The sequence below is a fragment of the Protobothrops mucrosquamatus genome, unplaced genomic scaffold (assembly GCF_001527695.2).
Source record: "Protobothrops mucrosquamatus isolate PMUCROS unplaced genomic scaffold, P.Mucros_1.0 scaffold115, whole genome shotgun sequence".
NCBI lineage: Eukaryota > Metazoa > Chordata > Lepidosauria > Squamata > Viperidae > Protobothrops > Protobothrops mucrosquamatus.
In genome coordinates, this window is record NW_015386487.1 from 330,339 (window position 1) to 356,970 (window position 26,632).

Below are 26,632 nucleotides of genomic sequence, written 5' to 3' on the forward strand. Positions count from 1 at the left end.
AAACTCTGTTGATGGACAATGAAATGAAAGGCAGGGCACTAGGGGAAAATCAGGTTTTTGACTGCACAAAAGTCACGAGTAAAGAGCAGGCAGAGCGTCAGTGGCACCATGGCAGCCGCCCTCTTGGGCCACCCTCTGGACCCTCTTGAGCTGTAATGTCAGAGTCTGCCAGGGCAGAGCAAAAGGCGTCTTTCCTCGCTGCAGACCACGTGGACTCTACTTCTCCTGAGGAGGTCCCCATTTCAAATGGCAGGAGAAGATGCACCCATGACGGCTGTGACTAGTCCTGGGCATTGATTAAAGGCAGAGAGGCCAGAGGCAATATTGAAACAAGCTTCAGACTATGGGGAAAAGGCATGTGTGTGTGTGGTTCTCATTCCACCGTCTATTCTCTTGGCCAAGTCCAGCTGAGACTTAGAAGAGAGTCCTCCTGGGTCTCCAGCCACCTGTGGTTCGATCCTTGGCCTCCCTTCCCACCAGCCTTTGGGCTCTGCCCTCTCCAGACCCAGGGAAGCCTGACTGAACAGACACAGAAGCTTTTCATGGTGGTCCTGGGGAGCCCCACTGCACTGAAAGGGAGAACTGTAAATAAATATGCCCAGCCCATTGTGGCTCACCCTTGACCTCTGGACCCCTCTACTGTAAGCCCCCCCAGCCTCCAGACAAAAGGCTAGCCTTCCAGATGCCTCTGGGGGGAAGTGGCTCTGCTCCCAGGGTGACCAGTGGGTAGGGGGCAGGGAAGTGGGGGTCCTGAGGGATAGAAGGGGGGAAGAAGGCAAGCGGTCAGGATATCTCCTTCAAACAAGGAGTTCAGACAAAAAATCTGACAGTAAACGATAGCCTAATCAAGAAACCACCAAGAGCACAAACAGAGACAGGACAAGCCACTATATAAACAAGAGAGCAAACCCCACTCCCTTCTGGGGCTGATGATGTTCCCTAGTTGGGTCATGAAACATCCGCAAGAAAACTTTCAAGCTCAGAAAGCACCAAGCACCCCACGTATTTCCTTCTCTGTGCACGTGTGGACTCGACTTTGATTCTCTGCCGACGGCCTTCCCCAGAGAGCCCACAGAGAAGAGGGCAGGATGGCTGAAGGATCCCGTCCAAGAGAAAATCGCCCATCCAGACATTCTGTCATCGGGAGAGGAGGACGTTCTCCTCTAGGAATGAATCAGTTTCCTCTTGACTCCTCCGAGTCCTCCCTGGAGCAGGAATCAATACCCATCTCTTCCTCCCATGAAGGGATTTGGGGGGATTGGGACTTCCCCCCCAGAAAGCCAACAAAGAGGACTCATCAAAAGCAAACTAAACCCTTTTTGTTCTTGATATTGCTGGATGCTTTTTTAAAAAAAAAGAAAAAATGCCCCCAGGTTTCTCTCGAAGCCTCCATCTCTTGAACCCCGGATGCATTTCCTGCACAGGGGAGGCGGCTGTGCCTGTGCCAGCCCAGCCCCAGCCCAGCCACCTCCCTGCCCGTCTCCCCATGATCGCCAGGGGAGGCTGCTGTGGCTTTTCCCCCTCTAAATAATGCATTGGCCAGCCCTAATTAATGTGAGCAAGGGGGTGATATACCTTTCTGCCTTGCTTTAAGTTACATCTGGTTAGAAGAGCCGCCTCTAGCTAAAGGGCCAGATAAGCTCAAGATCAATACCGGCAAGGACTTTGAATTCTTTAAACCAGGAGACCCGTTTGCAAAACCTCCCTGGAGCCACCGGGAAAGATACAGCCGGAGCCGCTAATAGATCAGCCCCATTCACAACGGGGAAATCTCTGCTTACCAGCTTGGCCGGCCGGCCAGCCAGCCTCACTACCAGCCCCAAAGCACTTCACCCCATTCCTGCCAGACAGGAGGAGCTGCTGTGAAATGCTGTGGTGTTGGGGGGGCTGGGGAGGAGGACCAGGGGGAGTTGGGGGTCTCTCCAAGCAAGATGCCAGCAGCCCATCCTGGGTGAGGCCAGTTCGAGCCCCAGAGAAGATCAGAGAGGCAGGGACAGGACCAGCGCAGACATTCAAGGTCCCCCCCCCCCAAGCCTCCTGGCCGAACCCTCCAGAAGGGATCTGCTTCCTGGACAAGGAGGCCCAGGTTGATTGCAACTCCATCTTTATTGGGGAAGCATTTGATTTTCTGCCAATTTCTGGCTGTCCCTTCACTTATTATTCCCAGGGTGGATAAAAAGTGATGGGGTTTCCCACCGCCTTCTCCTAGTCATCTCAGTCCCTTCTCTAACCAGCTTTTCCATGAAGCACAAACCAAGTTTACACAACCCCCTTTAATGCATGTAACGCAAACCTCTCCACACCCTGGAAGATTGTGCACGTGTGCAGGGCTACGTCAACTATTAAGCTCCACTGGGGGTCTTGTGATTTTAAGACAGCAGTCACTAAACCTTTCTAGGCATCTGGTGCCATGGCACAATCTGACCCAAATCTCATGCCTCTGCCCAATTTGCACCATCTCACCCCCTGTGATCTTGCAAAATTTGGAGCTGTTCTTTAAAATGGCATTTTTATTGAACTAGGTAATCCATGACTGCCATTTGGGGGTGCTCTAGATGCCTTGAAACTTAAGAAGTGTTCCATAACTTTTTCAATTAGAAAAGCTACTTGTCCGGGATTGAATAAGGTCTCCTGCCTTGGACAGGGCGTTGGACTGGAAGACCTCCCAGGTTCCTTCTAGCCCTAGGAATCTATGATTCTAATCAGCAACTGGATGCCTGTACACTTTTCCCCCTCCAATCTTCCTATCTCGCTCTCTCTGTCCATCTCTCTCTTTCAGTGTTTCTCATCCTTGACAATTTGAAGCTGTGTGGACTTCAACTCCCAGAATTCCCCAATCAGCGTGCTGGGGAATTATTGACATCTGCACATCTTCAAGTTGTCAAGGACGAAAAACACTGCTCTGAAGCTATGCATTAAATGCCTTCTACTTGGCGCACGTGTTGCTGTTTTGTCGCCAAGGTGTAAGGACCCCGTGGAGGGACAACTGGCCGCCACATCAACAGAGGTTGGGAAGTGGGTTAGCGCCTCTGAAATAACCCCAGAGCAACGACTCAGCCTCCAACACCCCCCTTTCTTCCTCCTCTCTCCTACGCAACGACAGCTTGTGCGCCTTGCAAAGAGTGTGGTGCAACCACAGGATTCTTCAGCCATCGACAAATAAAATTTTGGCACCTCCAACTGAAGGCCAAATATGCACACAGCAGTTAACGTAGGCCAGATCGGAACACTTTCCTTTTTTTAAAAAAAAAAAAATCAAGATAGGCTCATCCGTTCAGTTAGCGCTTCCCTCTGTTGGTGTGTGAAGCAGCGAAGCCTTTGTCAGTGGTGAGGGGGATGCGGCCAGTGTGGTTTGCAGAGTTCAATCCTTGATCACGGGAGACCAAGCGGCGCCTCTTCCTTCAGCCCCATTCGGAGGGGCCCTGGCAGCCCCCCAGCCAGAGCCAGTCTACCTCCCGGCCCGTTCAAAGGAGGAAGGCCGTTCATGCGCTTCCCTTGGCAAAAATGATGGTGCTTTATGGGCTCAGTTCCCACAATAACACAAACCTCTGATTTTAGAAGTACCAGAAGGCCCGCTTCTATCTCCTCCTCCTCCCCACTTTAGGAAAAGTGGGTTTTCTGCCCTTCCTACAAGTGGCACCCAATGTCAGAACTTGGTCCACACAATCTTTAGTCTTAGAATGTATTTAGCCAGTCTTATTCCAGATATGGAGGACAAAGCAAGGTCTGCCAAAGAAACCCTCTGATACAGCTTAAACATCCCACTAGGTTTTTTTTAAATTCACATGATAGGGGGGGGGCTAAAGAATAGGAGTAAACATATTTTTTGGCTGTACTGTTTTTGTTTATTTTTTATTTTTTAAAATAGAACAATTCCTAGAGGTTTTGGATTACTAAATATGTATACATTCTCTCGCTTCCCCCCCCCCTCTCTGTGTGTGTGTGTACGTGGGTGGGTGAGTGCAATTGTATTTTGAGGTCTCCAAATAAAAAGTACGTGTGAATCTCAGCCCTAGAGTGCAAATTGACATAGAGAAGCATCTCCTAAAACTCCTTCATTGAGCATTTTTGGGGCAAAAAAGCGAAGGGCAATCAGGAAGTGGGCTCTCCTATACATGAAGCGTCCATTTTTGGGCGATCTGCAGTTCGTCTGCTCTTCCACAGAAGGAAGAGAAAAGTCCACGCCTGTTGAAATGACTTCTGTTTCCCCAAGGCTTTTTCCCCTTACACCTGTCATCTCTTCAACTCAGCAGAAACTTTTTTTTAAAGGTGCTTTTCGTTTACCCTTCAAAATAGTTACAAGAAAGGTGAATCATATCACTGCCTTTACATTCTTCTATTATTTACTATAAATCAGTGTCAGAATGGGAAGGATGGAAATACAGCTGCTCAGACTAAGAATGAACCAGATGATGAGCTGTAATTTTATTAGGTAAAACCCACAACTCTGACTTGAGCCACAGACAAAGATCTGTACCCACCACATTCCTCATTTCTTTTCAGTGGAAAAAGGACCCAAAGTTAGTGACCGGCCACCAACCGTGGCCAGCAATTAAAGTTGTCCTGCTCCTATTTTCAAGTCCACTTTGCACTTAAGAGAGGTTTTGCATTTCTGAATATTTCCACTACATCAAATGACAACTTTCCTAGACGTCATCTTGGGAACATCAGCACAGGCTAAAGATGCAAAATTCATCCACACATCTGCATAAATGAGCTCATCATTAAAAATATCCAGCTTGGCTGGCATTAAAACAGGCAAAGCAGAAACCAACGGAAGGAATCTCCCATACAATCTTGTAGGGTCTTTACAAAAGGAAAAATGAGTTGCCCTGGCAAAGGCAACCTTCGTGTCCGTGGGCTGTTCATGGTAACTGAGCAACTGGACCAACATTTAAAAGTCTCTTTCAGCTCTGTAAGTCCTGGAGGACGTCACGTTCTTTATTTTTAAATAGCAACACAAAGAAAATAAGCCACTAAGCAAAATCAATGAGCTCAGAAATGATCAAGAACCGGAAAAACAAGTGTCCAACCATCACCATGCCAGCAACAGCAGTAATCCCATGAAATACCCCACTGGGGTGGTTCGGAAATTTCTAGAAGGTGAAGAACTGGGACTGACAGTTTTTCTGTGGTATAGTCTTGTTTCAGTTGCATGTTTTCAGTTATATTTAGCATCTCTTTTAATGAAAAAGCAACATTCAACTTGCTTGAGAGGAGAAGCACCTCCGTAGACCTCACAGAAATGTAAACTACAATCTAACCAGGATAATATTGAATGGGAATCTCCATGTATTCCATGCAGAATATTCCAGATTATCAAAACATCCATGAGGGGGTTGAAAGCATGCAGCAGCCTTTCTGAACTAGGTGTCCCCCAGACCTTTGAGGTCACAACTACCAGTATTTGCAGGCCGTCAGAAGTCTGAAACCTCTGCTCCCAACTCAAGATTGGATAAATGTAGGACACCCAAGACCTGTTAAAGATGGAGATCCACAGATCTGGTCTCCATCCCACAGGCTGGTTTACAGCTTGGTGGAATTCTTGAGAAGGTTTGCTCACGTTGGTGGAGAAATGTGGATCTGCACAACTATAGAGGTCCTTCCTCAGCTTTTTGGGCCATCTTTCACGTCCCTCATAAAATCCTTCTCCCCCCCCCCCACCCACCCCGCTTACACCCTGGTACAAAATTGTCTGTGCCTCCTTCGTGATGAAAGCAGCAAACAACAAAAGAACGGACTTTGCATTGTTTCTTGTTTGCTTCCTGGGACAATAAACTTTTCTAGCAGATACCGGAGTTCTTGAAATAGTTGGCTAAGTTCTGCAAACACTGGACAGCAAAACCACAGCACACAATTTAAACAGCTTGGGGACTGCAGTCTTGCAGGACAGATCACGGGAGTCGATTGTGGGGCTGGGGGGTGGGAGGAATGAGTGGATTTCACTTATCTAATCCAATCTGAATTGTACAAACACAAATGCACACTTACACTAACACACACTTTATTTCAGAAAGCTCAGCCCCCAAATATGCTAGTACACCAACATGACCCACAAGAAAGAACTGTACAGTATGTATGCCCCACACCAGTGTCTTCCAACTTTGGCAATTTTAAAATGTCTAGATTTCAACTCCCAGAATTCCCCAGCCACATACTGCATTTACAGAAAGAAATATGCAGAGTTCCAGGACTCCTGTTGAGTTATAGCATCATCTGTATGCAAAACTAATTTACTTTTTTTAGCATGATTTAATACGGTGAACCCAGGCACAGCAAAATAGAGACAGAGATAGAGATATGCACATCAGTATATCTACCATCTTTGGTTTAGCATAATAAACTACAAATGACTCAGAAATTGATTTCATGCAAATTCCAGGAGGCATTCACTTGCTTTGAATTTCGGCATAGAGTTATCCAGTTCCAAATGTACCGATGCCAGTCTGATGCAATGTCTTTTTAAAGAAAAATATGGACCGAGGTGTTCTTGAGAATTATGTACGAGTACATACAAGAAGTGAGCACCACGTCCTAGAGTCGGATGTAACTCCTCAGGGAAATCTTTACCCTTTTTACATACAAGACAAACATGCATGCACACACGCTTTACACAAATATGTGGTAAGCATTTGTTTTATTGCTGGCGGCCCATTTCTCCAGCCATGCCTAAATCTTCCCTTCCATCTGAAATCATTTCCAACTTAATTGCTTTTGTATATTAGAAAAAAAAAAACCAGAAGTTTAAGCAAAGTTCAACAGACCACAAGGCTAACAGAACCAAGACAGAGTTGGATTAAATGCCAAATTGCTTGTACCAATGCCGTACCAATGTCCTCTCTCTCTCTCTCTCTCTCTCTCTCTCTCTCTCTCTCTCTCTCTCTCTCTCTCTCCGTTTCTCCCTCCCTCCCTCTCTCTCTTCTTTTTATGCCCAAGATGTTATAAAACATCCTTGGAAAAATAAAGCGCTTTTAACCCCATAGGTTAAACTCCAACTGGGGGGCTTAAGCATCTCCGTTCCACTTGTGCCTCTCTGCCCCTAAATGAAAGGGGCAGCTTTATCTGGGGAGGGAGCTGGGTTGCCCTTTTTGTCCTCTCACACAAGCCCAAATGCCCCCCCCCCCACAAAGAATAACCCATCTGGGTCATGGTGGGGCTTTGTCCACTAGGGGGAGCAGCTCTGAGCATCACTAAAGGGGGCTGGGGGGGCACAGAGTCTCTCCCCACACTTGCAAGCAAGGTGCTTTTGAGGATCCTGAAAATATAGGTAGTCCTCAACTTACAACGGTTCATTTAATGACTATTCAAAGTTACAACGGCACTGAAAAAGTAATTTATGACCTTTCCTCACACTTACAACCGTTGCAGCCTCCCCCATGGTCACGCGATTAAAATTCAGACACCAGGCAACTCACTCGTATTTATGACGGTCGCAGGGTCCTGGGATCATGTGATCCCCTTTTGCGGCCTTCTGACAAGCAAAGTCAAATGAGGCAAAGTTCACTTTACCACCATCTTGCTTAGCAACAAGCATTTTGGGCTCAATTGTGGTCATAAATTGAGGACTGCCTGTAAACGCAGACATAGGAAGCACCCCTTTTGACCCAACAGCATCAGAAACCGATAGCCTAGATTTGGGGGTGCTGGGGGTCAGTACATGTAGGGTCAAGTGTTCCTTTCCACCTCAAACTCCCTGGGCCCTCGCAGCATCTCCTGAAGGCAGAGCAGGCTCCATCCAGCAGGCCAGCAGCTCCTGGCCTCTCCTTGTAATAATAATAATAGTAAAGTTGGAAGGGACCTTGGAGGTCATCTAGTCCAACCCCCTGCTCAGGCAGGAAACCCTATACCATTTCGGACAAATGGCTGTCCAGTCTCTTCTTAAAAACTTCCAGTGTTGGAGCATTCACCACTTCTGGAGGCAGGTTGTTCCACTGGTTAATTGTTCTCACTGTCAGGAAGTTTCTCCTTAGTTCTAGGTTGCTTCTTTCTTTGGCTAGTTTCCACCCGTTGCTCCTTGTCCTGCCTTCAGGCGCCTTGGAGAATAGCTTGACTCCCTCTTCTTTGTGGCAGCCCCTGAGATATTGGAAGACTGCTATCATGTCCCCCCTCGTCCTTCTCTTCATTAAACTAGACAGACCCAATTCCAGCAACCGTTCCTTATATGTTTTAGCCTCCAGTCCCCTGATCATCTTTGTTGCTCTTCTCTGCACTCTTTCTAGAGTTGTTTCCGAAGACTTCAAGCCTCTGCTGCCCTCGGGGTCTTCGGAGGCCCAGATTCCCTCCCCCTCCACTCGCCAGAGCTGGCCTGGCCAAGAGCCGGCATCCCAGGCCATCTGGACCTCCCCAGTCCGCTACCCAGGAGCATCACTGCAAGGAGAGCAAAAAAGCTGCCCTCTTCTCCAGTCCCAAGGCTCGCAGGCTGCCATTTTAAATTTCCCAGAATGCCAATGCCAGCAGAAGGCCATCTGCTTCGGGGAGGTTGTGACCCTTAACCGGGCATCTTCTGAAAGCCAGGCAAGGAGAGAGCAGTGAGGGCAAAGGAGCTTTCTCCTCCTAAGGTCAGGCCAGCAGAAGGGGGGCCGACACCCCGGTGACACAAGCCAGGTCTGGCCTGTATGAATAGAACAAGCTAATTTACACAGGAAGTAAGCACTTACCAGACCCTTCATCCCCACACACAAAAATATCGGCCATATCTGGAAACAATTACAGCCGGTTAACTTGATCGGCCTGCCCCTAGAATTAGCTGCAAACAGAAATATTTTTTTTCACCTCCTCGGCATCAGGCAGCGGAGCGGCCCCTGAGTTTGACTGATGGGACATATGCAGTAATTACTCATTTTTAGAAGTCGTTCCTTGAAAACCATCAGGGTGGGTAAAACAGTTGCTAATTATGAATGAAAAGGAGCCCCTCGTGAGGGAAGCAAATCAGAACCCTTCGGGCGGGTGCTGGGATAAGGAAACTATGAATCTGCTCCATGTTTGAAAAGAGCAGGCAATTACTCAGACGTGGCGTTTGGTGTCATTGTGACATTCACAATTATTTGTGGCATCTTTGGGTAAGTGAGGGGAGGGGGCTTCCTTTTCCATGATGTTTTAGTGGTCTTTGTTTCTTCTCCTAGCGGTGCAATCCAAGGTTGCAGCGTTGAGCTGCAAAAGAAAGTTGCATCCCAGACTTGAGAGAGAGAGAGGGAGGGAGGGAGGGAGGGAGGGAGGGAGGGAGAGAGAGAGAGAGAGAGAGAGAGAGAGAGAGAGAGAGAGAGAGAGAGAGAGAGAGAGAGAATCATCAATTTTAGTTGTGGTTAATTCAACTTTGCAAAAGAGGGTGAGAACTGACAGCCGTTGAAATTAAATGGCCAATAACGAGGCTGTGGCTCACTGCTCATTTCATCCTTCAAGTATTTCTTCCTTCCCTCAAAAATAGTCAAGCCGGTGTGAATTGGCTAATTGGCTGGGCTGATGTCCCACAACGTGTCTCTGTCTCTGTCTCTCTCTCTCTCTCTCTCTGTGTGTGTGTCTGTGTGTGTGTGTGAGAGAGAGAGAGAGAGAAAGAGAATAAGTGAGCAAAGCGCATTAGCACTGCTGCTATCTCAGATGGCCAGTGCAAAGGACACCCATGATGGCTGCACTGGTTTAAAGGGGACCCATCCATCATATCTGGGGGTCCTTTGATCTTACAGGATTGTGGGACCCTTCCAAACACCGTCAGTCAGAAAGCGGAGGCCACGGGGCCATTTTAAGACAGAAATTAATTAATTAGAATCAGTGTGTTGCCTCTTGATTCAAAGAATTTGTCGTTGGATGGAATACAGCTGGGAAATTCAAATTTGTGACATCGGAATCCTTTGCAAAAAGCCTGGTGAGGCTTTCCCAGACACTCAGACCCAGCTTTGTGGATATCCAGAGCTCTGCAGTGATCAACAAGCTATTAACCAGGTTTATTAACCATCCATCAGGCAGAAGCCCCCGCTGCTGCTCAGCCATCATCATTTTTGCACTGAGCCAAGAAAGGAAGAGATTTTCTCTGGCGGAGGCCCTTCGGGCTCCCCCAATAATTGTCCAGGTCTGGAGGTCAGTTAATCCTGGGGGCCCCTCTGCTCAAAGGAGCCCTGAGCGGCAGCCGAGGTCATTTCCCCAGTGCTTCTCCAGCCATGCCAAAAGGTCCGGCTTTGTGTCCCTTCAGCGAGGTTGCCACGAAGTTGTCAATCACCAGTGATCCAGAGGCTTTGTTTGGGAGGGGGGAGGCAGTCACACTTTTAAGGAAGCCCCTCCCCCCAGGCTTGCAGGAGTTTGACTTGATGCAGTTGTAGAAAGCATAAGCTTCCCTTTTGGACCTGGAGTAATTCATCATCACCACAATCCAGATTATTATTTTTTTAAAAAAAAAACAGGGTTCTCCCTATTGAGAAGCATGGCCAGCAGAGCTTCCCAATGCCTGCTCTCTGGCGGTCTGTGCCCTCCACCCCAGAGATTAGGCTGGCCCAGAACTGCTCCCAGGCAAAGGAGTTGCAGTGTTAGGGAAAGTCCATGATGTGGTTGTTACTTATCTAGCTGGTCTGACGCCTCAGCTGTTGTTTATGCTCCATATTATCTTTGATTCTTGTAGTTTTTACATGTTGTAAGCCACCTTGAGTCGCTACTGAAAAAGGCACACTATATAAATCAATCAATCAATCAGTTAGTCAATCATCCATCCATCCATCCCTGACATCAAAAGCACTATTTCAGAGTCACCACCACCAAAGGGAGGAACTGCCAAAGTAACTCAATATCTTCTCCCTGCCCAAGATCTCTTGGAAGGACAAGGGGACCTCGGCCCCCTTTCCCCACCACCAGCCTGCATTCCATGGATGGAAACAGTTAACTCCCAAAGTTCAAGGCCGAGAAACAGCTCCCCCAGCTTCCTTCTGGGGAGGGCTCCTTCCACGCTCCCAGCTCCCGACCAGGGCCTGAACCTGGCTGGCAGCAGTCATTTCTGGAGTCCTCTTGACCATAAAGCAAAGAAGAAGCACCTCCATGGCCAGATCAGGGCTGGCCCACAAAGACCCTTACCAGATGGGCGGCTGCAGGAGCAGCCACCCCACTGCTTTCCATTAGCCAGCCGCAATGCCAGGTGCCACTAATAAGGTCCATCAGCCAGAAAGGAGAGAGCGCCAAGCCAGCCCCACACATTCTGGAAGTTATCACTGTCAAACATTTTTTTGGGGGGGGAGCCAGAGCTGTGGAGAAGCCAGAGGCAATCCATCGCAGAGCGGTTAGTGCAACATAGGAGAGAAAAACACACACGAAGTCATTGTCTTCTCCAAGATCCAAAGCTGGAGGTGATCATAGCACCTGGCCAACGTGCTGGAGATGCAGTCGTACCACTGTGGCCACCAAGTTGATTTTTTGATCACACACTGAGCACACACACACATACATGCTTGATCTAAACCCCCAGGCGTGGGACAAGCCCCCCCAAATTCCACGCATCACCTGGAATTAAAAGCATAATTCCTTTTGAAAAAAACGAATGACGCTTTCATTCATTTCACTGTGTTTAAAAGCATCCGTGCTATTCCATTCCCCAAACTGGCAACTAAAAGCTGCAATCAATGCAAACATTAAATTAAATCTGAACGTCTCTGAATCTTGTTGGAAACTTTCTATTTACAGAAGTTGACGGTTCGGTGCTCACTGCCTGTTCCGTGAGTCAGAACCACAGCACCCATTTGGAAGAGAGAAACAGGTGGTGGCAAAGTTGCAGGTCAAAAATAAGAAGAAATTTTGGTCAAGAGGTTCACCCAAATTCAGCAGCCTTCAAAGACCTTTGGGAAGCCAGAACAAGAACCAACAGAGGAATCGCAGTCATCAACTCTGAATTTCTTCTGTCTGAATATCTTCTGTTATACACATTTTGCCCAGAAATATTTTGTCACCATTTTCTGCCACGCAGAATTTAGCAAAAAAGCACCATTCAAAAGAATAACAAAAATTCAATTAACGCTGACTTTCATTTGTGATTCTAAAGTAATGTCACGAATGAAGCCAGCATATAATATTAGAAAGTCCTGTGCAGATTTGGCTAAAATTCCTCAAATTATCCCACATTTTAAATTAAGGTTTATACAGTTCTGAACATTAGTTAGCTTTTGATATGAGAATTATCACTTTGTATTAATAAATGATGGGAAAACAATAACATAGGTAACTCAAGGTACAGGGGTATTCTTCAAATTTCTCAGTAAGTGTGATAAAATATTGTACATCAAACATTCTTTAGTATGTGTCAACCTTTTCAGACAAATAAGAATGAAATCTGTCCATTGTCAAAGCTCTAAACAATTCAAATTTACTCTTATTTTCCAAGCGTCCCACTGCCCTTTGGAAATCATGATTATTAACAAAACCTCTTTAGTTTTCTGATCTGTGCCTTAAAAATTGTTTAACCAAAATGACCTCCAAAGAAGGGGGAGTTAACAGAAAATCAAGAAACCACAGGCACTGGTATCAATGTGTCACATCTCATAAAAATTCAGGTTGCAATAAATATCAGGGAGACCAAAATTGTCAGCACCTTCAGCTGAAATTTTCCAGATTCGATGGCCTGATTTAAATGACAAGCAAAGTTTAACTAAATCTGGGGCATATTGTGGAAGGAAACATTTAATTGGTGGTAATGGATTGCTGAAATGTTAGTTCCACTACTGGGAAGAGAGTGCCAGATCACTCAAGTTCACACCTAATTTAAGGACGTTCACAAGCGTCCAGCTCTGGTTTCACTGTCCTAAGCAAAATTCACCCACAGGAGTTGCAGCTAACTCCAGTTCATGAGAATTAGTCTTCTCATTGTCGTTCTCGGAATCTTCCTTTTTCGCCCTACATTTTCCCTCTCCCCTGGAAAAAAAACGCACTAGCCAGACTGTGTTAAGAGCATCATAAATAAATAATTCCTCCCGCTACAGGTGTTGCTTCAATTACATCTAAAAGAACACAGAACATGACGCTTAAAAAAAGCAGCTTTTTTTAGACGAAAAACCCACCAGCCCTTCTATTTCTTTTTTTAAAAGTACCTTTTTAAGACTGAAAAATCTGCCACCTTACTCATCAATTCAGCAGTTCACGTGGAGCCAAGCAACCATTTGACGGGATTAAGGAAATTCAAACCTCAGAGTGAAGCCGGCAGGGACAGAAGAAACAACCAAGGTTATCGACCAGCTCTGGCAATTCCAGAATGGCTCAGTATTTAAAATCCCCAACCGTGACACTTCCCAGCTGGGCAAGGCTTGATGCCAGAGCACCTCAGAAGGAAGGAAGGAAGGAAGGCGCCTGATCCTTGAACCAGAGGGTAGCAAGGGGCGGTGGGGGGGGGAGGAATCCCCTTGGACCACCGGTTCCTGGCGTGACCTGGCCTTCAAAAGTCTGCTGTGATTTTACAGAAGAATGTTTCTTCCTGACTTCCATGATATTTGAGACCCGGCTTCTTCCTCTTTGTTTTCTTGGAGACAGAGACCCCAGCCATTTCAACAGCCCAGGTGAGGAACAGACATTGGGACCCCCACCCAACATTAGGGATTGGCACAGAGAAGACAAACCAGGTTATGAGGTGGGCTTCAGATCCCTCTGTCCCTCACAGTGTATCCAGGAAAGCCCTCTCCAACTTGCTCCTCTCTTCCCATTATCCTCAAATCTTTAGGAGGCTCAACACTCCCTGGGGGAACAGTGCCCCTTCCTCAGTGGGTTTCAGCTCAGGAACAGGAACTGGTCCCTGGCTACAGAGGAGGGTCAAGGTTAGCAGGGGCGAGGAGCTGAAAAGCCAACCCTGAATGCCGGCAAAGCCATTTTTGTGGGAAGGGGAATCAATCCTTCCTGGGAGGCCCAATGGCCAAGGGGTTGACCTCAATGGGCAAAGCGCCTGGGACAGGTGCCAGAGGCAGCCCAACTGCCCGTAAGTTGTGGCCCTGCTCAGAAGAGAGGATTTGCTGCTCCACCCTAGATTAGAGTTACTGTTCCTAAAAGTCACCAAGCCCAAAGCAGCCTGCTCCTCACCGGCCTTGCCAATGTACATTATGTACATTTGGACTACAGTAATTAAACTTGTCGGCTCATTAAAACATCTCTGAGCATCTTCTGCATTGTGGCTCAAATCCTATTAGCAGGCTGCCTTCTAATATGTTTACACAGTGTTAGAGGCACAGAAATATGTTTCACTCTGCACCTCAGCTACAAATGTTTGCACAAGACGAAGGCACCGGGCTGCTGGGCACAATTTTTGTTTTTCTGCATGACAAGTAAGGCCAGGTGCAGCCAAGGAGCCCTGCCAAGCCCTTTCTACCTTCCAGACCTCGCAGACAGACTGAGGAGGGGGGGTTCCTAATTGGGGCTGAGCAAAAAGAATCCCCCAAAGGATCAACTGCCTGCTCAGGAAATGGAGAAGCCCAGAAATGAAGCACAAACCGGCATTCATGAAAAAGAATAAGTGAGTTAAGTCCCCCCAAGAAATAGACAGACCCACAATATTTTTCAAGAAAGCACTGCCTTTATAGGAACAGCTGCCTGTCAAAATGGACTCTCCTCTTCCATGCATTTGATATGATTTTTTAACAATAGGGACCTCTTAAGCAGCCGAGTTCAAATGAAAGCAATGCTCAAAACTACAACTGAGTGAAGAGAGATTTTCACATATTAACCTCCCTTCAGAGATCAATTTGTTTCTTAATGTGCTGCTCCACTTAAAACCACTGTGGAGGTTGATGACCCAAAAGGACATTTTAAACTTTTTTAAAAGGAATCTATCACCAAGAAGAGCATTAAACTACTTCAGAGGAGCAGCAACTACACATTCTGAGCAGTATGCTTGGTTTTTAGTTACCGTGGACATATTACAAAGATTTACATGGGACCTTTGCAGAAATTCTAACAATATTTAAAACAGATCAATAAATAAAAACAAACTTTGGCAATCATCTTAAACTGATCCAGTGCCCAAAACAGCAATTTCTGCATAAACCTAAAAATGCAAGTTGGGGTCAAAATTTGCCATTCAGAAGGCTGAGCCTAAGCTGGCCTAAACGAAGGTAGCTACTAGCAAGCAACTCAGCCCAGCAAACATTACTTAAATCCTGCTTTGCATTAATAAACTGCAGCAGCTTCTACAAGAATAAAGCTGAGTTTAGGGGGGCAAATTAAACTGAGTAAAGAATGGCCATCCAGGTGCCACTGACTGCAACTCCCATCACCCACCGCTGGCCTTGGATGGGGGGGGGGGAGACAGCATTTCACAGCACGCAAAGGGCCAATCGTTTCTCCTTGGACTGCAGCCTCCCAATTTCATCTCAGCAGCATAGAAGAATCTCTTTTCTTTCTTGGAACACACACTTGTGTGACTTCCACAGTTTCTGTCCTCCCACATTTTGCTCCCAAAGACAAACTTAAGAGGAGTCCTGCGACTGGACCAGACCAAGGGACACGCTTACTCCAGACTTCCGTGGCTGAGCAAATATATTCAGGAAGCCTGCATACCGGGGCAATAGGATGCTGGTCTGCCTTCTACTGTTGCTCCCTAGCAAGGCTGGTGTCTCCAAGGGGCTAACAGAGAGCAGCTTCATTGTCAGCCTGGCCAAAGAAGAGAAGTTCCTCCTTGGGTCACCATTTCTATTCTGAAGACCAACTTGCAATGATGTCACTAGAGAGTTTTTTCTCGGCTTTAAATTTTTCTTTTTCTCCCTAGCCGCTTTTATTTTCCCTTACTAGCAAGGGGCGTATCCTGCAACTCAGTGCCTTGCCCTGAATTTTAAAAAAAGAAACATCATCAAGTCCATCAGAACCACGGCCAGTTTGCCTTCCCCCCCCCCAGAATGACCTTTTTGAGCCCAAGCACAAAACACCAAAAGGGGGGAGGAGAATAAGGGCTACCTGTGCTGTTCCACTGTCTCGTTGTCCGGCAGCTCCACCCCGCAAACGCTGCACTGCTCGCCGACAGTCCGGTGTTCGGTTTTGATTCCCACGGCCAGTTCCCCGAGTTTGTTAAAGAGCTCTCTCTGGATGAAGCCCTGAGGGAGCAGCCCTCCGTAGGAGCCGAAGTCCATGGAGACGGCCAGGGCCGGCTGCATGTGCAGGGTGGGGGCCATGGAGACGGGCAGGCCGAGCACGGACTCGCTCTTGTGATTGGGCAGTACTGAATAGATGCCCATCGGCTTCTCCTTGCGGGAGGCCAAGAGGTCTGGCCCAACCGGGGGGCCTGGCACCGCCTCGGTGGGCTGCTCCGCGTTGTCATCCCGGGGGTAGTGAAGTTCCCGGGCACTTGTGATGACACTGCTGCGGGTCGGAGTTCCAGGCCCTTGCTTGCTCTTATCCTCCGCTTTGTCCCCCCCGGAAGCGCCCAGCTCGGCTGACCTGGGGCTCTCGTGGCTGGAGGCCTCCTCCACCTGCATGGCTTCGGTCTTCAGCTCAGACACGGCCAGGCACCGGCCATTGGCAGAGTGCAGGTCCTGGAGGGCCTGGTGGGGCAGAGCCCCCTGCAAGAGTGACTGGCCGATGCTCATCAAGCTGTCCACAGCAGTCTTGGTGGGGCTCATGGCCGCCAGGCCGAAGGAGGTGGAGACCGAGGGACTGTGCTCCACCATCGTCCCCATCAGGGTCTGGCTGGCCAGGCTGGAGTAGCCGCTCTCCTCGCTGGAATGGTTGGAGATCAGGATGTTCTTAATGTATCTGGACTTGCGGTCCTCCTCCTCTTCGGCCCCAACGTCGGTCATGCTGACTTCAGCCTCGTTGTCTTCTGACGCCTGGATGGTCTCCAGGATCTTCAAGCACTGTTCCTCCAGGTACTCAATCTCCAGGATCTCGGCCGCATAGAGCAGGTCATCCAGGTCCTCAACTCTGGCCTGCAAGGTGGCAGTGTAGGCGTACTCCAGAATCTGCTGGAAGGTCTTTGGCGAGAGAAAGTCCAAGGTGTAATGCTGACTGTTGCGGTGGAAAAGGATCTCAAACATCTTGCTGGTGCATGCCAAGACTGTCCGGTGGGCATGGAATTCTTGGCTGTCCACCAGGATCACCACGTCGCACAGGGTGCCAGCCAGGCGCATCTGGTTGGCTTTCTGGAGAAGGCCAGTAGCGTGGCTGGAGTTCTGGAGCTGAATTGTACCCATCTTAGTCAAATCCATAATGCTCCTCCCGGGCTGCAGGCATTAGGGAGTCTTTCTACAGTCTTTCTGTCCGAAGCTGTCTCTTGGGGGGGTCAACAATCTGGAAGGGGAAAGGAGGAAGAGAAGGTTTATAGGGGAAATGTGGTTCAGCAACGTGGGATCACAGCGATGGAAACCCGCCAGAGAACCCAGCCTGAGGACAGGGCAGGGCTGTTAGTCCAGGTAGGGGTGGGAAAGGGAAGGAACATCAGCCTTGGTTCTTCACGTGGTCAAGTCCTTCTCTGACCAAAAGGAAACTGAACCCCATTAGGTGGGCACAGAAAGGGCATAGGGGGCTCAATGGGAGAAGGACCCACCATCTAACCCAGATTGCCATCCCGAGCAGTCTTTTTCCAAGCAGCCCAACTTCTTCAATATCCAGCTTGCCCAAACACAGCTGTGTGGTTTCCCTGGCAACACCAAGGAAGCGGTTTGTCCCTGCCTTCTTGTGGGATGTTTTTCCACTTTCCAGGTTAGTTGTTTATCAAAACCTTTAGCCTGACATTCAGATTTCTTAGTGGTATCCCATCCCTAATAGTTATCTATCTCTCCCAAACTGAATTGAGACAGTATAGTAGCATCACTGCGTGCACACACCTCTCCACCATTGAAAGTCTTTTGAGGCAGGAATTTTGTGTTGTCCCCCCCCCCATAAGTTCTTAAGATTGAGAAAAAAAGAGGAAAATAGAGGGAAGAAATAGGGACCCAATTCTAGTCCCCAACTGGGGTAGCCATGCTCTCTCCCAAGCACTTCTACTTCCAGTGGATGCCAAAATGACCTCTCTCCCCACAGACTCCAGTGGGAAAGCAGAGTCTGCTCCCCCCCCGACCCCTCCCCAGAAGAAGAGGCAGCTTTTGTTAAAGGCTTAAGCCCAACTTCTTTGCAGGGAGCAACTTCTTTGCTCCCTGCCCCCCCAAGCTTTAAAAGCAGTGGCTCCTCGACCCCACAGACCCCCCCCCCGAAAACTGGGAGGGGGATTATTTCCAAGGAGGAAACTTGCCCTTAAAAGCTGCCCTGTCCACCCCGGATAACTCGGCCCACTTCGAGGAAAAGGCCCCAATTCTTACCTTCTGGGGCGGGGGGAGGTTCCCGTGCAAAACCACGGCTCCCTCAGCAGCAGCAGCAGAGCAGCAGCTGGAGCCCCACACATTCGGGGTACCTGACTGAGGGGGGTCGGGGCGAAGGAGGACACGAGAAATCTAGCAATTTCCCCCCTCCCCAATATTCGAGGACTCGGGATGGGCCCTTTCGGGGACCTCCGCACCCCGTTTCCTCGGCGAGGTTCGCCCAGGGCTGGAGTGTTGCAGAGGGGCGGCCCGGACCCCTCTCAAACAAGGCAAAAAAGGAGGAGATAACACGGCTGCCCCCCCCGGACAAGGCAGCTGCGCAGCGCAGGACCTGTTGGCCTCCGGCGAGCCTTTCCTCGCCCGCGGCGGCCCCTCCGGAGCGCCTCCTGCCCGCCCAAGGGGGAGGCCGGCGGTTCCCGGGCTGGCCGGCGAAGGAAGGGCGGGAGCAGCGGCCGAAAGTGACCCGCCGCCCGCAGCGCGGCTGCCCCGGCCCCGTCCGCCCCGTCCACCCGACCTCGGAGACGCCCCACCGACCGCGCTCCCACGACCCTCGGTCGCGTGTCGGCGGCAAACCTGCGCTCCCACGGCCCGCGGGCTGGCTCCGGAGAAAGCCGCTCTCCCCGGGCTGTCCACGCCCGCCCAGCGCGCATCTCGGGCAGCTCCGCGGCCGCCCGACTTGGAAGCAGCCCCCCTTCCCCTCAGCTGGCACCACGCGCCGGCCCCGGGAGCCCGTCTTTCCCCGGCGGAGAGGAGGGGGCGGCTCCCCTCCCGGGACGCTCCTCAGCCGCCCCTAATGCGGAGCGGCCCGAGGGGGCGACGCCGCTCCGCGTTCCCCAGAGAGGCTCCCCCCGCCCCCCCGCGCCTCGCCCGGCTCCCGTCCGAGGGGCCGCCGCCCCGACCAGCCCGGGAGCCCCGCCAGCGCCGGGGGGAGCAGCGCGCCCCGTCCCGAGACTTCCCGGAGCCCGCTCGGCAGAAGCGCGCACGAGGCGGTCGAGACGGCGAAGTTGCCGCCGCTCCGGCCCCGCCACTCACCGGCGCGCGGCGTCCCGGGCCAGGCGGGCGGGCGGCTGGAGAGCCCGCGGCGGCGGCGGCGGCGAGGGCAGCGGNGGGCTGCCCTGACCCCTAGTGCCCGGCCCCGGGGAGCACAGGCGGACGCCGCTCGGCCCGCCGCCCCGGCCCATTAGGCGCCTCCCCCGCGGCCAGCCGCCCCTGCGCCGCCCCCTCGGGGGAGATGCGCGCCCGGCGCCGGAGCGGCGCTCTGCACATGCTCTGGCACCTCTGGGCGGGCGTCCCAGGACGCCGCTGGCCGGGAAAGATGCCGGCTTGGCCTTTCCCCTGCCCGGCCCTGCCTGTGGACGGGGCCGGGGCTGCATCCGCGCGGGAGGGAGGGAGGGGCAAAGGGGCCCCCGAGGGCGAAGGGCCCCACCCGCGCCTCGCTTCAGATTGGTTAGCGGTGCCAATCAGGACTGGGGGGCAACAGAGGCAACAGCGGTGCCGGGACGGGCGGGGCCAGCCCGATTGCGGCCCCGCCCTCGCAAGCGCCCCCCCCCCGCCGACCATGGAGCGAGCCCGCGCCGGTGCTGGACAGCGCTCGCCGCCTGCCCGCATCCAACATGGAGGCGGTGGCGGCGGCGGCGGGGGAGGGTGGGCGGAGGCGCCCCGCCCCTTTCTCCCGGCCCCGCCCCGCCGCACCTGCTGCTGTCCCCGCTGGCCCGCGCCCCGACTCTGAGTGGGGGGGCCGCGAGAGCCCCTCCGCCCCGCCAGAGCGCCCGTGCCGAGGCTTCCCCGGGAGATCCGGCCGGTCCTGCCCGCCCGGAACGGCCGCCCCGTCCAGCAGGAGCCTGAAGGCGGGCGGGAAGCGCGGCTTTGGCCGCTCCAGGCCCGTTTGGCTGCCCTGGGCTCGCCCGGGCCCCTGCCCAACGCAGCTGGAGGGCGCCGGGCAGGGAACACCCACCTTGGGGGAGGCCAGCGAGGGGCTACAAGCAAGAAAAGGGGCCGAGTCCCCCTTAGCCCCCTGGGCTGCCCTGCCCTAAGAAGGATCCAGGAGTGGGGGGGAGCAGGAGGGGCCCCTTCCCTCTGGGAGAGTCTCTCCCAAGGGAATCTGCTCTGGGGTGCCAGTGGCTCTGCACCCCTGGAGCAGCTGCCTGGGATGGCTTCGAGCGGGGACTCGTGCAGAGAGGCAGAGGTGCCACCCAGGGCTCATCCTTCCCCCTTATTTGCTATAATAAGTTGGAGAGTGGATGGGAAACGGCCCATGAAGGTGGGCCTCCTTTATTTGAATTCATGGGTTCTTCCCCTACACAGAATTTTGGAAATCACCAGACGTCCTCTCGTCCTCTCAGACACCTGGAGAGCTGAGGAGCAAACAGGCTGAATGACACATTATGTCTACACAATTTGAAAAGAAGGAGGCTGCCTTCCCCTCGGCTCTTTCTTTCCAGCTGTTTCCGTCCTTGGGGGGTGCCAGAATAAGTCCACCTTTGCTGAAAGGAGGAAGACACAAGGCTTGCTAGTCTGCAAAGCTTCATCTGACACCCTCACACACACACTCCTTGCCTGGGCTGGGCCAAAACGCACCACACAAGAAGCGGTGTGGAGAGACCCCCAGTCCCCTCCTGGATTGCATCCTTCACATCCCTGGGCGCTAGAAGCAAACGTTTTCGTAAAGCACATTCCGTCCGGCTTCCAGAGATTATGTAGAAGCAGGGCTGTCCTTCCTTGTCCAGCCACTGCACCTTGCAATTTTAGTCAAAAGGCTGGAAGCATCTCGTTAGGAGAAAAACCGGGCGGATCCCTCCCTTCCAAGTACAACCTGGCTTATTAGGGGGCAGGGTCCGGGGCATCTGCTTAGAGACATCAAAGACGTTCTCTGTCCAAAGGCAAGAAAAACCTGGACCCCCCCCCCCAAAAAAAACTTGCTCAGGCTCAGAACTTCCCCAGTTTCCCTCAAGCAAGCTGGTTACTCACGTCTTGTCTTGCCACCCTCAGAAGGCCAGTTGTGGCAACATCTCCCACCCCTCATCATTCAGCCAGGATCTTTTGGGAGGAGACCCTGGGCTTTTCTTGCCACCTGTAAACCAAGCAAGCGAGCTGGCCAAGGCGGCAGAGTCCTCTGCAGAGCAGAGCCCAGGAGAACATTTAGGTTTCCCTATCTCGGCGAGGCGGATTTGCTCTCTGCCGCTCGGGAAGACAGGGCCTGGCCTGGCCTGGCCCTGAGATGCTACAAATAGGCCGTGACCCAATATTGTTGCCAGTTAAATAGCAAAATAAGAAATGCATTAAGGACAGAGATGCCCCAAGGCTCATGCCAGGGCGAATGTAATCTGCAGAAGGGAGAAGTGCTGATAATTATAATGGTGTTTAATGTATGCAGGGAGAGATAAAAGCACCTATTTAGCTGGAACAGCCTCGTAGCAAAGGGCAGGTTTGCCACAGCAAAGGGCAGGACTTTCTCCCAAGCGCTGAGCTGAACTGCAGAGAAGCACCAGGACCGCCTCCAGGCAGAGCTTATGACTTGCAGCTGAGGGAAAGATTAAATCAGTTCCTCTGCAGGCAGATGGAAAATACTGGGATGGCCAAGGGCCTCCTAGGTAAGCCACCCTGGTTTTAAGTCTGGCCTTTTTGCCGGTTCCAAAGATGTCAGAGGGGAGGGGGTCCTAAGGAGGAGAACAGCCTGCTTGCTGGTGGCTTCTGTTGGAATCCCATTCTGTCAAAACACATGTGGAACCTGCAGGAGACATGAATTCTGGCATAACTGCCTGTTGTGTGTACCATCACACTTTTTGGAGCTTGACCGCCCATGTTTGGTGGCAAGTCCTGAGAAGGCAAAGTGTCCTTTTAGAAGGAATCAGCAAAGAACACGTAGAGGAGACAGCTGGAATTTCAGCGTGGGAGCCAGAATGGCCAAATTCTAACTTCTCTACCAATAAAGGAGAATCTTTGTAGCTGAGGGTTGAAACGAGGGGTCCTGGGTGCTCTCTGAGCTTGGTGGTTTTCTTGCAGAACTGCTAGAATAAATGCAATAAGTTGCTTTTTTGCTAGCACTGATGATGTTACCTAGTTGGGTCACAAAATGCCTGCAAAGAAACAACCAAGCTCAGAGAGCACCCAGGACCTCTCTGCCTTCTCTGTCGGAAATCAAATCCACACAAATGCAGAATATAAGACCTCGGAGCTCTACCAAAAAGGAGCAGAAATGAGGCTTATCCTCTGCCCCAACTCCATAATCTGGGACGGGAAGAGCTGCCGCAGAGCAGAGATCAGAAGGAGTCGTATGACGTGCAGGCTCCTATTTTTAATCTCTGAGACCCTGGAGGGAGGGATCTGGCCACATCCCTAAGGGAAGAAGGGGCCACTGGGAGCTTAAGGCCCTAAGCCTGCAAACGCTTGGAGACTTTACTCCATGGTGGGCCAGGACCATTTGGACAAGCAGCCCAGATCCCAGAATTTCATTCTCCGGATTCCCTGAACCAGCCAGGGAAAAAGGAAGCTGTTATCAAGAGTGGCTCAGCAAGAGAGGGTAGCTTCCATTGCGCGGGAAAATGGGTCTGCCAACCCTGGGCTGTCAAGCTCCCCCTCCCCTTTTCTCTCTCTGACAATGCAGTTCAGCTCATAATTGCCCTAAAATGCCTCTTGGAGCAGCCATGAACTAACCATCTTTATAAGCCTTAGACAGACAGAAGCTCTCCTTTGTATTCTGGAGAATTAATGTTGGAAGGAACAACTGGGCTGAGTTGATAGGTGTGTGCTTCACCAAATTGGCTGCACAATGGTGTGTTTTCTTTCCCCGTCCTGGGTCTGTCCACCTCGTCCCTTTGACCACTAGAAATGGGACAGGATCTTAATCATCTTCAGGGCAATCCACCAGACTTTATTCTGCTATCTCCGATTTTTATTAGTTTATCATCATATAAAATACAAACATGGAAAGAAAAATGAGAATAATTGGAAAATAGGGAAGGAGAAGGGGAAGAGGGAAAAGTGTAAAAAGGGAAAAGAAAAAGAAAAGCATTGACTTCCCACTCTTTTTGGTGCAGTAGAATAAGGTAATAACACACAACCTCAACTTTTAACTTTTACATAATATATTAGCGACTTCAGTAGCAACAAACCCATCTAACCAGCAAAACCCAAAATCAAAGTTTCATTTTTTTCCCACCTCAAGCACAAAGTCCAGGAGCGGTTTCCAAGTGGAAATTAATTAATTGTATTCTTTAATCAATGCAGTCAATTTAGCCATCTCTGCTAACTCAGGTCAACTTTTGCAGCCATTCGTCCTCCCAAAACGGCCAGACCCAGGCAAAGTTAAAGCATGAGGATGCATCCTTTAGGAGGGCCCAGCGAAGAGGTCTGGCTGAGATTCCTTGTTGGTAGTCTTAGAGGTCTCCTGATTATGTCTCCAAGGACGGGACGGAGAAGATAGGACGTTGCCTAAGAAGAGAAGGAAGGGGAAGGACTGCGAAAGATTATCATATATCAAAAGGTTTGTGGAAGAATGAGAAGTTGAGTTAAGATCTTGTTGTCTTGTCAGACATGCTGACTACTATAAACGCTGCTTTTTGGGAAATTATGAACCTAAGATTGTAAAAACCATTTATAGATTCATTTACTTTTATTTCATTGTGAGGGAAGATTTCAAGAGGGACTCAAGTGGTGAATCCTTCCCAGCCCCTCAGATCTTCTCTTGCAGGGAAGTGAGATGGCTCCTTCTGAGGCAGGGCAGCCCATGAACTAAGCTGAGGAACATGGACTTCCATTTCTTTTGGCTTCAGTTGAAGGACACACATGAATCTTCCTCCTTTTGACCTAGATGATTGCAGGAGCATCTTCTACTGTCAGGGAACTGGTTTCTGATCTCCTCCCAGAGACCTAAAGCCTCTTCAAGTAGCTACACCCAACTATTACAAGTTGCTAAGTTATCTATTAACCCATTTTATTTCTTTAATATTTGCAGGAGATATAGCAGCCCTTGGTCTCTTATCCTGTTAGGAATTCCAATGCCTCTGAGACTTCTGATAGTTTTGTCAATCAAGACAATTGACAAAGTCTTTTGGCTTGAAAGACAAGGAGAAGCAGTTGCAGAAACCTTCATATCTAAATCATGAGAAACTTCCTGAGATCACTGCATACCTTTGCTAGTTGGTGGACATCAAGGTTTTTCTCTGTTGCATTTCCATTCTGCTCGACTCTAAAGAATTCCAGTTGGTATGCTGGGGTGTGTGTGTGTGCAGCTTTGCATCAAGAATCTTCCTGCAACTTTCATTGTAGAAACTCCCTTCCCATTCCTTTCAAAGCCCAGCCAATATCGTGCAGAGAAGGGCTGTCCGCACAGATCTCAAACCCTTGTCCGTAGACATCATTACCCAATCTGCTGCTTCACAGGGTCTGGATCAGATGCTTTAAGAGGCTTCTTAAAAGTCCAACTACATTTTTGCATTTGACCATTGACTTCCTAAGCAGCCATGCAACTCCCTCCCCATCCAAAAACAAGAAACTAGACTATAATTCTAATTACAGCCATATCATTTCCCTGTACGGTAGTTTTTGGCCCCACACAACAATTTATTTATTTTTTTAAAAAAGATCAGGACTTAGGGTTAACTGTGCACAGTTAAATGCATGCTACATTTCTGTCTGGTACAGAACTGAAGGAATAATGGGCTTTGCACATCCCAAGGGGCTGTTTCGCAAGAAATTTATGTCCAAGGGGTTAAGCATGAAGAATTCCTGAGGGCAGAAACTGAGCCATTCAAGAGCCACAGCAAAGTAATTGGGCTGAAATCAGCCATTGCTCCAGCCAGTCGATAAGATCAATTGCCCGTTGAGTAAGGAGGGCTTCATAAGAGGTCTTGGTCGAGGGACAGAGCAGCAGCCTGGGGAGAGGCTGGAGATCCACAGGTAGTCCATCAGAGTTTTGCAACACCAGTCGTGGTTAATCAAGACACAGCCTCTGTGATGCAATTCCCTTGGCATAAATGAACGGATCTGTTCCTTGGTGTTAAAAATGGGAGGCAGGTTTTGAACATGTTGAGGGCCACTGATTTAGATGAGGGCTGCCAGAATCATAGAGAGCGTTGCTATCATCTTGATGGCTATATCACCAAATCAAAGAATGGCTCAAAAATCACAGACCGGGTTCCTTACTTAAATACCAGCTGCTGGGAAACATCTGTAGAACTTCAGCCCAGGTTTGCAAGCCCGAGATGGACTTGGTGGGCCATTGAGGGCCACGGAGTGGTAGGCTAAGGGAATTCTGGATCTGACCCAGCCTCAGGGCTCACCACCTTCTGAGTTTTCCCTCTTCTCCCACCAAGGTGCAGAAGCAATTCGCAAGACCTGCCCGCTCCTTTGTGAATGCTTTGCAGATATGCCAGCTGACCCCCAGCAATTCCTCCCCCTCCCATTTAATTTGGCAGGAGAAAAGCTGGGGGACCAGTAGAAATAGCCCAGCCTTCTGAACTGAAGCCTGGACTCTCAACCAGGGCAAGAACTTGTGACCTTAGGAGAAACTTTGTCACCAACAAAGCAAGACTCCCAATGGCTCAAACCCAGGGCATTTGCTGCCAGCTGCAACCCGCAGGGACACCCACTTTCTGAGGATGGTGCCTGACCTCTGGTGGCTTCTGAGGAGAACTTGGGGCCCTCTTCCAACTTGAGTGGAATGCCAAGGCTTTGGGAAGCCCTCCTCTTCCACATGGCATGACCATCTTCCAGTGCTTCTAGATGGGCATGAAAGCAAAGGGGCCATTAGAAAAAAAAAGTGGATTCCGGTCATTGCAGGCTATTTTGTTGCTGCAATAAATATCTCGGGGGCTTTGCTACTCCAGGTTAATCTAGCTGTGTCTCTGAGGATGTAGACTTTTGTTCAGTTCTTAACAGGGGCGACCAATCTGAGGGACCATCTCTCCCCTGTTACATCCTCTATTCCAGTGATGGTGAACCTTTTAGAGACCGAGTGCCCAAACTGCAACCCAAAACCCATGTATCTTCGGCTGCCAGGTCGGCATGGCCCATTGGGTGGGCGTGGTTGCGGTGGTAATGGCAGACTGGGTGGGACTAAAAAGTTCAATCAATCAATTCCAACTTTGCAAGATCTTTTTTTTCCTAGCGAGAAGTTGAAATTGACTGATTGATTCAACCTTTTTTTTTTTTTTTTGCACATGGCGGAGGCCTAAAGCGAAAAGGTTTTATAAAACCCAGCTGAAGGCCTAGGACTGGGGCGATGGTGCGCGTGCCCACAGAGAGGGCTCTGAGTGCCGCCTCTGGCACCCGTGCCATAGGTTCGCCACCACGGCTCTATTCCATTGATAAGGGACCACCACTGAGAAGGCCCATTTTCGTGATCCCACCAGATGTACATCCCTAATAGAAGGGACCACGAAAAGGGCCTTTGGGTTGGATGG

The 26,632-nt window shown here is 50.3% G+C and overlaps 1 protein-coding gene across 2 annotated transcripts in view; it reads right to left on the reverse strand.

The window, feature by feature from the left end:
• ZBTB16 (zinc finger and BTB domain containing 16) overlaps positions 1-17,141 on the reverse strand; it is a 119,606-nt gene extending 102,465 nt beyond the window's left edge. For both annotated transcript variants that reach the window (XM_029283509.1, XM_015812926.1), the window contains exon 1: positions 15,895-17,141. In XM_029283509.1, the coding sequence (XP_029139342.1) occupies positions 15,895-17,141 (1,247 nt within the window). The remainder of the gene's footprint in view (positions 1-15,894) is intronic.
• Positions 17,142-26,632: the final 9,491 nt, after the last annotated feature.